Source organism: Perca fluviatilis, chromosome 9, assembly GCF_010015445.1.
Source record: "Perca fluviatilis chromosome 9, GENO_Pfluv_1.0, whole genome shotgun sequence".
Lineage (NCBI taxonomy): Eukaryota > Metazoa > Chordata > Actinopteri > Perciformes > Percidae > Perca > Perca fluviatilis.
In genome coordinates, this window is record NC_053120.1 from 39,045,898 (window position 1) to 39,058,449 (window position 12,552).

Sequence of the window (12,552 nt, forward strand, 5' to 3'; positions counted from 1 at the left end):
ACGTAACCAACACCTATTTGAACATGCACGGATGACTACTTAAAAACGCGTGTATCATTATTTTGCTACAGAAAAGTCATATTTACATATGCATTAAAGTGGAACGTGATTAATAAACTCATAATTTGGTAACCAAATAATTATTAATCTACTCGACTATTTTTTTGTAATTATCAATTTATGAATTAACCTTTGCCTATAGGAATACAATGCTGATCCAATTCATACCTACAGGAAGATAAAAATTGAATGGCATGGTGACACAAATTATCAATAACTCAAAATGTAAAAAAAAGTTATTTTTTTTAAAGAGTAAATTCTGAGAAAAAATAGTCAACAAACAAATATAAACACAAACCTGTTTATTTCCATATACAAACATACATATTTCGGGATGTTGTAAAAAGATCTTTTGCAACTAACAAAAACTACTACTTATTATTTATTTATGTAGCTTTTTTTCTGTTTCCCAGTCTTAAGAGAGTTCCAGGGCCTCCTCTGACTCCAGATGCTCCTCAGTTTTTTTAAACACATCTTCCCCTCCTTGCTTTCCAGCCTCATCTTTATCCTCCACACTCTCCTCTCCCTGTCCCTCGCTGGTCATAGTAGTGTCCAGCCCGTCCTGGTCAGCACTGGCGTTCTGCGACTCGGCTCCTTCATCATCTTCATCTTCTACATCCATCTCCAAAACACGAATGTGCCTGAGATTGGCACTCAGCTGCCAGGGAGGAAACAAATAAATGTTAGGAGACAGTCCACTACATTCGTTCACTGGCCGAGAAATGTGAGAACACATGAAAATATTTCATCTGACCTTATTGATCCCTGGAACAAATATAGGAATATTGCAGTACAGTTTATTCAGAAAATAACATCCCAAACTAAAATCCAGCACACACTGAATATAATGGTTAGTGCTAGACATATCATTTAACTTACCACACAGGCCACTTTGCGGATTCCATTGACAGCTACAAACTGAGCTTTCATGTTTTCCAGTTCACGCCACTGATTCCCCAACACCAGGCCTTGGCACGGGATGGCACTGCTCTGCTGGTCCAACCTGACCACACGGGTGACATGTTGAGCCAGTAGGTGCAAAAGCAACCACCTTAAGCTTTCATTTGTCCCAACATCTATAGTACTACTGAACAAACAACCAGTCCAGTCCTCATCACTATAATACTGTGCTGGCTTTAACCTATGTAACCTGTGTAATTTTACTCTCCATGTGCTATTTCTTATATCCGCAATTTGCATTCTTTTATTTGTGCAATTCCCTTACTATGCGTAATTTATTTTAAAATGGGGCACATGCAATACTCTATTATATCAGGGCCTGTGCAATATCCTATCAACTAGTGGATGATCTCTATCTATTAATCTATTTTACTTGTCCTAAAGTACATTGTTGTCTTCTTATGTATTGTAATGTACTGTACTGTCTGTGACAAACTGTATGATTGATAATTAATGCATGCGTTTGCATGCAGCTGTTGTCAGCGCTTCTTGCCCAAGACAAATTTCCTACAGGACAATACAGTTTCTCGTCTTACATATGCAGCATCTTATGCCTCTTCTCTGCTGTCTTTAGAGGATGGATCAAACTAAATTATAGTTACGACATTTAAAAATACTTTTTATCCAAACGTACCTCAGGTTAGGCTCCCAGCTGAATTCAGACTCACAGCTCAGGGCTGAAGCAAGAGGAAGCTGAGCCAGCACACGCCTTTTGTTCTCTTCTTCGGATCCTTGCAAGACCACAGTTAGCATTTCATCGTCATAGAAACGAGCATCTAGGCAGCTGTATACGTAATTAGTCCTGCAAAATAATAACAATGGCAAGTCATGGTAGCAACACAATTAGTAGCTGAGGAATGACTTTGCATTTATGTCTATTTAACAAATCAATTGGCAGGAAAGAGAGGCACTGACTGGGCTGCAGCATTATCATCGTCTGCATTGTCAAGATGGTGGCTGAGGTCAATGGACATGACACTGTTGGGGATATGTCTGTGCAGGGAAAACAAATATGGTTAAAAACAGATTAAATGCACAAAGAAACTCACCCACAATCAATCACACACATGTACCTGTTTGGGTCTGTTGCTTTCCGTAACAGGTAGAGCTTGCAGGGTGAAATCTCCGGCATGCAGAACACAACATTATGCATTTTGGCTTTCTTGTCATTCCACCTGTAGAAATGCAACCATGAAATATTAATACAAACCCCTCTCACTACATAGTTCATTAGGAAATGTTTGTGTTTTACGTACAAGGACGGGAGTTCAAAAAGTCGTGGAGTGTTTTCAGAGCTGGAAAGAAAATGGAGATAAACAAATAAATACAACTTTAAGTCACATTAATTTAGTCAAATTTCAAATAACACTGATTATTAAGAGATACATAAGATCATACCTCTCTGGCACAGTGTACAGGGGCAAAAAGACGGCCTGTTTTACAGACCTCCCAATTACTTCCTGCGTACAGATTACAAACGATAAATAAGAAACATGTAAAATGAAAGAATAAGTAAAAAAAAATAATATCAAACATATGTTAATTTGCATTTGCCAAAAAGTTGTATTGTAGCTACAGTATGTGTTCAAATGCTACAGGGAAGGCCTTCAATCTACACACAGAACGGGCAAAAATGTTCCTACTCCTGAAGCCTACTGTATCTTGAAGCAACATTTTCAGAGTGTTAAATTCCAGACTTTGTCAGTAAGGGTCCCTGACGTTTGGAACTACATGCTTCATTGTACTGGTGGAAAAGAGAAAGATGGACCAAACTCACTGCAGGTTCCTGTAGACACTGCACGATCACATTCTCCATCATCCTCTTGACAAAGTGCAAAGACTTTTGGGGAAATGAAGGGAACAGCAAAGGGCTCTCTAGATAAACCAGCCAACACATTTTCTCTGTTAGTTACGGCAGCGGTATCTGAACTAAAACCACCACTCAAACTAATTGAGAGACCCAGTAGTTTATCGCCAAACAAACCATTTAACCTCATTCTAACACACGCACACAAATTAGTTATAACACTATTAATTAATAAAGTCAAGATCATAGTTCACCCTTGAGGTGCGTGCTCTCCTGTAAGAACTTCAGCCACTGGTTTCCCTTTGTGTTGGGCGGAGACACGAGGTCCTCGTCCTCGTCCTTCAGGTACTGTAGATGTCCACATCAAAGAGATACCAGTGTGTTGAAAGACAGCAGCGCCATTCAAAAACACTTGGAGCTATGGAACGCAAAACCACTTACCTGACCAACTCGTTCTACGTTGAAGTACTTCCCTTTACGATCAAAGAGCTCTTCATTCTGTTAAACCAGAGGACAGTTAAACTCCGTTTGTAAAATATAAATATATTGAACAGGTTATTCAATTGTCATCGCAGTGCCATTACGCTGACCTCACCTCACTGAAATGCTCAGACAGGAAGTCAGCAACAAAGGCAATGTCCTTCTGAGTCATCTAAGGGATCAACCGACATGTTAAAATGATTTATTTATAATTTTTTATGAATTATTTAGGAATCTCAAATCTCTCTCTCTAACTCACCTTGTTGAGTTCTGGTGGAACGTGCTCCTCACACATTCTTAGCATGGCTGCGGAGAAACAAAAGATTTTGCAAAAAAATAATTCAAACATTATTTTTAAAAACTAGTGCATGTAAAAATGCATGAATGCACACAAATATAAATGTCGTTATATCCGTTATATCAGGATCAACAAGTCAAACTACTGCACAAGTATTTGACAAAGTGTATTTTACCCTTACCTACATACAACCACCGAAAAAAGGCTTTGAAGTTTTTCATACTCTTGTCAATCACCCTAAAAGGACAAAATGAAAGCAGTGATTTTCTGTAGAGCAGTGAGAAAAAGTAAAAAAAAACAGCAGATACACAATTAGAGCTGGGCAATATATCGATATTATATCAATATCGTGATATGAGACTAGATATCGTCTTAGATTTTGGATATCGTAATATGGCATAAGTGGTGTCTTGTCCTGGTTTTAAAGGCTGCATTACAGTAAAGTGATGTTATTTTCTGAACTTACCAGACTGTTCTAGCTGTTCTATTATTTGCCTGTTCCCCACTTAGTCATTACATCCACATTACTGATGATTATTTATCAAAAATCTCATTATGTAAATATTTTGTAAAAGCACAGACAGTCAACACTACAATATCGTTGCGGTATTGTTATTGGAGGTATTTGGTCAAAAATATCGTGATATTTGATTTTCTCCATATCGCCCAGCCCTATACACAATTTACACAAAATATAGTCTATCCACAACGTTCCACTCCCGGGACTGCTGAATTCCGCCAGAGTTCACTCTTATCGGCCAGATGTCCGTTACCTTCCGCTTTCTTTGTGTTGCAATTTTAAACTCCGGTGGATTTGTGAGGACTATGGTTAACTGCTCCTCAGATCTCTGCAGGGTAAATCCAGACAGCTAGCTAGACTATCTGTCCAATCTGAATTATCTGTTGCACGACTAAAACTAATTTCGAACGTACACATGTTCCACCAAAACAAGTTCCTTCTTGAGACTATTTTGCAGAGGCACCGTGGCTCTGCCCAGCGCTTAGCATCCCCAAGACGATTGTAATTGGTTTAAAGAAATGCCAATAAACCAGAGCACGTTTTTCTCCCATCCCGGGATGCCAGACCCTCCTCCGCAGCGGTGTGGCGGAAGGTCTGGCAAAGCGAGACTACACAAAATATAACATGCTAACGGCACAAGAAGCTAGTTCATTCAAAAAAAATAATTGAACTCACTGCAGAAGCTCGTTGGCTTTGAGAGAAAATGAGCCCACAGCTGTGATGGCACCTGAGAACATAAAACATAAATGTGGCTGTTGATGATGATTAAAAAGTGTAATGTTTTTTTTACTATTGGAGCAGGTTGGGGATACGGTACCTTCTATAGCGGCTGAATCCAGACCGAGGGACTCGAACTTTTGCTTCCAGAGGGACATGCCTTTCACCTCGCTGAGGTGATACAACAGAGCCTCAGAGCCACTGCAGCGAGCCAAATGGGGGAGGAGGAGACAGTTTGACAGAGAAATCTCAGATAATAGTAGGCAGCACTGAGGAAAAGTGAAAGGCTGAAATTACCTTTGCAGGTGGCTAATCACTAGCTTCTGGATGCTGGAGTAAGAGGACTCAATGGACTGGCCCAGCTTCTTTAGGCCCTATGGTGAAAATAGAATAAAACAAAAAAACTCAAACAAACAATCTGTGTTTTTCAGTTAAAAAATCTTATCTGGACTGCCTATAAACTCAAGTTTGAACACTAAAAAAGGCAGCATTTACACATCTTACTCTCACCTTGACGGTCAGCTGGTTCATGAGAAGAGCCTGTAGTTCAGGGCTACGTGAAAGAGAGCCAATGGTAAGAAACATTACAATCGTCCCTACAATCACTAAAGCAGATTTAAGTAGCCCAACACATTTGCTACCATCTACAGGACACTCAAAACATTACAACATGACAAAAAGCAAAAAATTATAACAGAAATTCTCTTTTCAATCCTTAATACTCTCTCCTTGATATCCAGGGATTGAGTTTCATTATCTTAACTGTTGTTTCCCTGTTACTTGTGAAACATCTAAGCTGTGAGCACTTGTAAAAGAAATGTCCACGTAAGGTCCTGTGTAGTATTTTTCTTTTTCATGCATAATTATTTCATCCAGTATTTGTGATTACTATCATGTGTGTTTTTTTCTTTTTTGTGGTCCGTTCTAAAAATTAAAAAGAAATTGTCTTTTCTCACCTTGACTGTCCCCACAGCAAAAGCTCCAGAAACTCATCCTGGACCTGGGTGCTTGTGTTCTTTTCCTACAAACAAAGAGGAATCAGACATTTGTTGTACTCTCTTATGTTAGCCAACTTAAGGGGGGCTTTCTCACCTGAAAGTCTGAACCAAGGTGCATTGGTTGCATTTGATCTGGTAAGTTTTGGTTTCACACTGCAGTTATGCAAGCGCACTAAAGAACTATACATGGCATAACTACATCCTGCCGTCATCACATCTGTGAGCTGCGTCTCCCGACAGTTATAACTGATCGGTCTGATCTTAGTCTGAGTTTTTCCAACTGACCGCTGCTCTCACCGTACTACTGCGGCTCTTTTTGTTTTGTTGTGTTGGTGAGAAGCAAGACACAGGAACTTTACTTGGGTTTATGGAGCTGCAGCATTTATTCAGAGACAAACTAAAACCTACACTGTACATTTACTACCACTTATATATATAAATAAACTGCTGATTTATTCTCTGCTCTGATAGCCGACAGCTGCCTGCTCTGAGCGCCAACGCCACTCTCTGTCATGTACACACAAAGCACTGGCTGTTCCTAAAAGGAGCTTCCCCGGTCCTATAACACAAAGATAGCCTGCCCGAGCTTCCTGTATTTGGTCCGAAAGTCCGAACCATTCAGAAAATGCTTTCACACTAGAAACAAACCGGGCCATGGTTCAGCTTGATCCGGACCAAGACTACCTCTTTTGGTCGTACCAAATTTCGGCTGTTTGGTCCGGACCGTGGTCCGGGGGAGGTTTCAAACCTGTAATTTGGGTTCCGATCAAACTGAAAAGTCCGAAAGTGCGGACCAAACAAAATAGGTGTGAAAGCCCCCTTAGGCTACAAACCACGACTTCTTACCTGAACAAACTTAGTAAGTCGAAGGTCCATCTGCATGAGGATGTCCTCCCAGGCTTCACACATGCATGTGAGGGAGAGGTGCAGGTACTGCAGCAGGGTAGAGATGTGGGTGAACTTGCGTGCCATCCTGGTCACCTCAGGCAGACACTCTGACAACAACCCTGTGTCTAGCTGGAAGACAAAGAAAAAAGAAGCACATATAAAATTGCATGTGAGAGCAGAGATGAGGACAAGAAGACAAAGCAAGTTCAAAAGAAATGGAGGAAGCCAGATCGTCACCTGAATGTAGCAGATCTGTGGGTTGCTGTCGGCAGACCGGACTTCTGTGATGACAGACAAAGACTTGAGATCACTGGACAGACTCAAGCTGCGACAGGTTCCTGATACCTGGAAAGAGTCATCACATTAAAGAGTTGAATTAAACTAAATGTATCGTTGTAGCCTAAAGATATGAGTTTTAGAGGTTTAATATTTAAGATTTTTAAAATGTTGTCCTTTGTTGTGCCACAGTTACAATTAAATCCATTATGATTTTGTTGTGATTAATGACATTTTTGTGAAGATTACAATGTGGAAAGTAGTTACAGCCTGAACTGCCTATATTACATCTTTAGTGAAATTATGAAGGATATCTATGTAATGGAGAAATTTACATTTTCTTTAAAGCTGCAGGTAAGCAGATTTCAGTCAAACTGGGTTAAATGGATACAATACTTTAGTGCCACTGAACTACGGCTGGGCAATAATTCAATATGAAAATGTATCGTCTTTCAATGAAATCATATCGTGATTAGTCTATATCCTCGACGTCCAGGATTGCGCCGTTGCCGACAGAAATTCCGCCAGAGTTCACTCTTATCGGCCGGATATCCGTTGCCTTAGGCTTCCTTTGTGTTGGCGTTCTAACCTCCGGTGGATTTGTGAGGACTATGGTTAACTGCTCCTCAGATCTCTGCAGGGTAAATCCAGACAGCTAGCTAGACTAATCTGTCCAATCGGACTTTTCTGTTGCACGACTAAAACTACTTTTGAACGTACACATGTTCCACCAAAACAAGTTCCTTCCTGAGGCTGTTTAGCAGAGGCACCGTTGCTCCGTCCGGCACTTAACGATTGTTATTGGTTTAAAGAAATGTCAATAAACCAGAGCATCCCGGAATGCTGTGTGGACTAGCCAGACCTTCCTCCGCAGCGCTGTGGAGGAAGGTCTGGCGAAGCGAGACTAGTTTGTGATGAAATCATATATCGAGATATTCAATTATGTTGTCTAAATTGATAATAACAAGCACATACTAACTCAATTTTCTCTGAGAATCTGTTGTGAAACATTTTGAGGGAATATAATTTGAAGATTTGTTTTAATATCATCATTTTGTGCATGCATGTAAACATAGTCAGTATATGGCTGGGAAAACAATTATTTATTTTTTCCACTTGAAACTGTTTACCACATTGTTGATGATTATTTATCCATAATCTCATTGTAAAGAAATATCTTGTGAAAGCACAATTGTCAACCATACAATATTGTGGCAATATCGATATTGATGTTTTTGGTCAAGAATATCGTGATATCTGATTTTCTCCATATTGCCCAGCCATACATAGAACCTGGCTATTTTGTTTTATAATCTTTTTAGGGTGTAAATAATTAACTAAATAATTTCCCTACCATTGTCATATAAAAGGAAATAAATCAAAGTGACGGTTTTGTGATGTAAACAAGTTGTCTTTATTCCACTCTGGTAGTGGGTAAAAAAAGAAGCTTACAATGTTTACATTTTGTTGAAATTTTGTCAAAGAAGTGATTATTATACGTTGGCCGTCGGGGACTGCATTTTATTGTAAGATGTTTCTACAGAACAATCAAATTTAACTTTAAGACTTCTGGTTTTTGCAGTTTAATCACACATCTCTGCACTTCTGGTCAAATTTCTGCTGGCTAATATTTTATCAGTCTAAACTTGATGAATGAATTCTTTTGGAGGCACAACAGACAGCTCTTAGGAATGAACCAAAGGGCCTTACCCCTGTTAGAGTGGCAATCTTGTACATCCCATAGGCATAAAGCTCCACAAAGCCAGAGTCTCCTCCCAGAACAAGTATGTTCAGCCTGCATGGAAACAAAATGGGGTAATGATAGTCCAACTGAAAAAAAGAACACTGCATTAAAAAGACTCAGACGTTGTTTTTCGGTGTGTTGCTTAAACACGAGGCTTAATTTACCTGACTTCTCCCATGAGATTCATTATCTCATCAGACTTTTCCTCACTGTAACACAGATAGATAAACACATATGACTGCTATCACAAGCAAAACATACAGCAGACAGCTGATATCGGACTAAAGAGTTATGAATTTAAATACTGCCCTACCTGAAGATCTTTGAAGTTGTGCTATAGCTGGGGGGAAACAAAAGTTTGGACAAATGTTAGTCAGTCAATCCAGGTGTTGCTTTCTTATAATCTGATGTGCAGTTAATGCTAGTGTTACCTCTTGGGAAGTGTTGGTAATTTGGGAAGAAAAAGTTTGGATTCATCCTCCGAGTTGTAGAAGGAGCTGAGGGCACTGAAACACATAAAAAAAGGCAAAAACATTAACATTAATCTAGAAAATCAGACGTCCTTTGTGCCACTGGATCGAACCCTGAGCCTTGTGCATACCTGCTCTCCTCCGTCACCTCCATCCAGTGCATGCAGGTCACAGGGCTCTGCATTGGAAACACGTGGAGGATCTCTGCTTTCTCAACTCCACACAGGACCACCTGCTTTGTGTCTCTGAGACTGAAGGCCAAAACTTGGAATTAAAGAGAGAATAAAAGTTAAATATCTTCATGTTCCTATCAACAAGCAGTTGACTATAAACACAAAGAGGCACACAGTCATTCCTTACTTTTGCCATCAGGTCGCCAGGCAAGTGCAGTGATGTCCTTCCCAGTATACTCACTGGGTGGTAAACTCCAAACACGCTGGAAACTAGCCAAGCGATGGAGCAGCAACTATGGACAAACCATGACACTATAAACCACAAGATATAACAAGAAGGCATGTTTTAGGGTAACAAAAACATTTTATTCAGCCTACCTCTCCTGTTGTGTTGGCCAGAGCAATAAGATCCCTTTTGGGAGACCATGCCATGCACAGTACAGGGTTAGGAAGCTGCTTCTCTCCCACTTGCCGAAAGGCAGGCATGTTGTTGGCTGGAAAATGTGAAGGGATCAATAAATAAATAAATAAATAACAGTCCTTAATTTGGACAGTTAACTAAAAAAATCGAGGAAATGCTCTCATGTGATAATGGAATCCTGTTTTTTGGGCTTGAGAAAAAACAACACAGCTGAGCATGTGTCGTTAAGTGTAACGTTAACGCTTTTTTTTTTTACATTTAATAATCGTTTGAGCCATTTCTCAAGCAAACATAACACACATTTGCTGGTTTTCTTAATCTTGTAAGATTATAAATTTACTATTTTGTACCGTGTTGAACAAAATCTGCGAAATGCAATTGGCATGTAACGTTAGTTTAAATGTAACGTGCAGGTGGGTAACGTTAGCGATATAACGTTAAACAGCTTAACCCCCTAACGTTAACTAGCATTAACTAAACATGAATTAGCTAGCTGCTCCCTCACCGTTTACAGGTGACAGATGGAAGGTATTATGCTAGCAGGTTTGTTAGCAAGCCGACAAAGCTAATGTAGAGAAACTCCCGTGGCTAAGTTCACCGCACCGACCATCACAGAGGGCGAAATAACAACTGCAACATACCGTTGTGAAATGTAAAAGCATCAAACACACTCTGCTCAGCCTTGCGAAACGGAGATTTACGTTTTATTCATGATGTTTTCACAATTACGCGGACAGCGCCATATTTTTTCCTGTCACCAATCATTGAGGAGCAACGGGAGCCGTGAGAAGACAAAATTGCTCAGAGGGAAAACGCAATTCGTAAATGGTTGAATACATGGTCAAATATACATCCTGTCGTAATTTACATTTTTACAATATGATTTTGTTTTCATCCCTCATTTACTTACTTTTCTACATTTTCTTATTATTTATTTATTATCTGATTAGGAATCAGAAGCTTTTTTGTGTATTTTTTGTTTATATAGGTTCTTTACGAGTATGTCTTTTTTATTTGATGTGTTTTTTTGTTTAGTTTTGCTCTCAGACATTGTATTGTGTATTGTATGTAACCTATCTGGCTTTTATTGTATTTTTTGATGAATAAAATGTATAAAAAAATAAAGTCAAATCAAATAAAGTATATTATCTATCATGAGTGTTCATTGCCCTCTAGTGATAGTAGTGTGTAACTACATCTCTGTCTGTTTGGAAAGTTTTATTTTATAAAAGTGTAAATGGGTGTCTGTAATGTCTGTAATGTCTAACTTGACTGTCTATTGTAAATAGCAGCAATGGACGAACAAGGAGCCAGGGCAGACTTCTGCAAGACGCGCACGTACGCCGGTGAAACGTCCAGACGTAGCCTATTACTTGCCCCGTCAAAACAGTAGCCTTGAAGCTTTTCAATTGGCAGGTGCAAGCACAAAAATATGTCAGTGATGTGTGTGTGTGGGGGGTGTGTGATAGAGTGAGGGAGAAGTGTTAAGAAAATCTCTAAAAGACGTGTCACTTAGATTTCTGAGGACGAAGGAGAGGCTGGGGTCGAATTGAAAGTTAAGCAAAAGGTTTAATAAAACAACACAATGAAAACGACAGTCAAAACACAATCAAACATAAAACATAAAACACTGCCAGCAGCAGACTGCAAAACATGCTTCCACTGTCGGGTCACAGTTAACAGCCATGCGACATGACAAAACAATACACTGTAAACAGCGGTCTTCAAAATGCTTCCCTTGCGGGGTCACAGATTGAAGCCCCGAATCTCTCTCAGGATCCGAATTATATGTCCCTCAGGTTAAGGACACACCTCTGATTTCCAGTTTGCTACAGGTCAAAGACAAAGGTCATTTATCTTGGTAGTGCTGATTATATTCAAGTTTACAGAGTTTGCATTTCCTTTGTTCTAACCCAGACTTGGCACCAGGAGGTTGGAGACTCAAAGAGACGTTTCTCTTCATATGTTAATAGTTGGTTTTAACCTAATCTATCTGCTTTCTGTTTTTACCTTAGTAGGCTAGTCATTCTAGATTCCATTCCTATTTTCATAACCTGACTGCAGCATACAATTTATTATTTAAAACATAAAACATAAGCATGGTTTTAACTTTTTACAACCTAACAGAAGTGAGAGAGTGACAGCGATTAGCTTCGGAGCGAGAAGCGACTCTAGAGTCATAGTGAGAGAAACAAAGTGTCTCCTCTGTGTTTTCTGACCAATGTGGGAAATCTGGAGCAGGAAAAGTTAACCCTCTCCTTGATGGAGAATGGAACGTCGCTGCCACACGTAGTTACATTTTTCGAGAGGTGCACGTCAGGCTACGGCATAGAGTCCGGCGTAGACGCAGAGGGGTCTGCGGGGGTACGCTGTCGATTTGACGCAGAAGCATAAAACGGCCTTTAGTGTCACCAGCAGCCTGGTCGTGTTGGCTAGCACCGCCACCGGGACCGACAGAAGCTAGCTTGTCCTGCTCGAGCTTGATCGTCGGGGTTGTACCTTTATCTGGTATGCTGGATGAGGAGTCAGTTGGAGAAATCTCACTCCTCGGGTGTTTGGGTGTTTGGGGTTGGGCGATTGAAAAAAATCCAACATTCTCTTTTGAGACATTGCTAAGTAGCACTGATAGATAGTAGGAACTCATTCGTAGTTGTGTGTGGCTGTGAGTGTGCGTGCTCGCTGAGTTACGACCCGTAAGTTGCAAAAAGTACGCCCCCGAGGTCGTATTTACGACTCGTCA

General features: G+C 40.0%; 1 protein-coding gene across 4 annotated transcripts; it reads right to left on the reverse strand.

Annotated features, from left to right (window-relative positions):
* Positions 1-347: 347 nt before the first annotated feature.
* anapc4 (anaphase promoting complex subunit 4) lies at positions 348-12,493 on the reverse strand. Of its 4 annotated transcripts, none has more exons than XM_039812256.1 (28): positions 12,312-12,493; positions 9,770-9,885; positions 9,579-9,684; positions 9,350-9,482; positions 9,180-9,254; positions 9,062-9,088; positions 8,913-8,957; positions 8,715-8,799; positions 6,966-7,073; positions 6,687-6,857; positions 5,799-5,863; positions 5,353-5,395; positions 5,140-5,216; positions 4,943-5,043; positions 4,801-4,852; positions 3,787-3,842; positions 3,567-3,613; positions 3,423-3,479; positions 3,269-3,325; positions 3,082-3,175; positions 2,798-2,895; positions 2,419-2,480; positions 2,277-2,315; positions 2,094-2,195; positions 1,936-2,013; positions 1,655-1,822; positions 940-1,063; positions 348-718 (listed from the first exon to the last, which is right to left on the reverse strand). In XM_039812256.1, exons 1-28 carry the CDS (start codon positions 12,454-12,456, stop codon positions 476-478), a joined length of 2,574 nt encoding a protein of 857 aa, XP_039668190.1. In that variant the 5' UTR covers positions 12,457-12,493; the 3' UTR covers positions 348-475. The 4 variants fall into 4 exon arrangements, with proteins under 4 accessions (XP_039668190.1, XP_039668191.1, XP_039668192.1 ...); XM_039812257.1 differs by lacking the exon at positions 12,312-12,493 and adding an exon at positions 10,454-10,600; XM_039812258.1 differs by lacking the exon at positions 12,312-12,493 and adding an exon at positions 10,318-10,600.
* Between the last annotated feature and the right edge of the window lie 59 nt (positions 12,494-12,552).

Excerpts from the sequence above, each read along its gene's own strand:
- anapc4 (XM_039812256.1), bottom strand. The coding sequence starts at position 12,456 with ATGAGTTCCTACTATCTATCAGTGCTACTTAGCAATGTCTCAAAAGAG. Across the intron at positions 8,958-9,061 it reads ACAACTTCAAAGATCTTCAG|TGAGGAAAAGTCTGATGAGA; the intron begins GTAGGGCAGTAT and ends TCTGTGTTACAG. Across the intron at positions 719-939 it reads TCCGCAAAGTGGCCTGTGTG|CTGAGTGCCAATCTCAGGCA; the intron begins GTAAGTTAAATG and ends CCTCCCTGGCAG.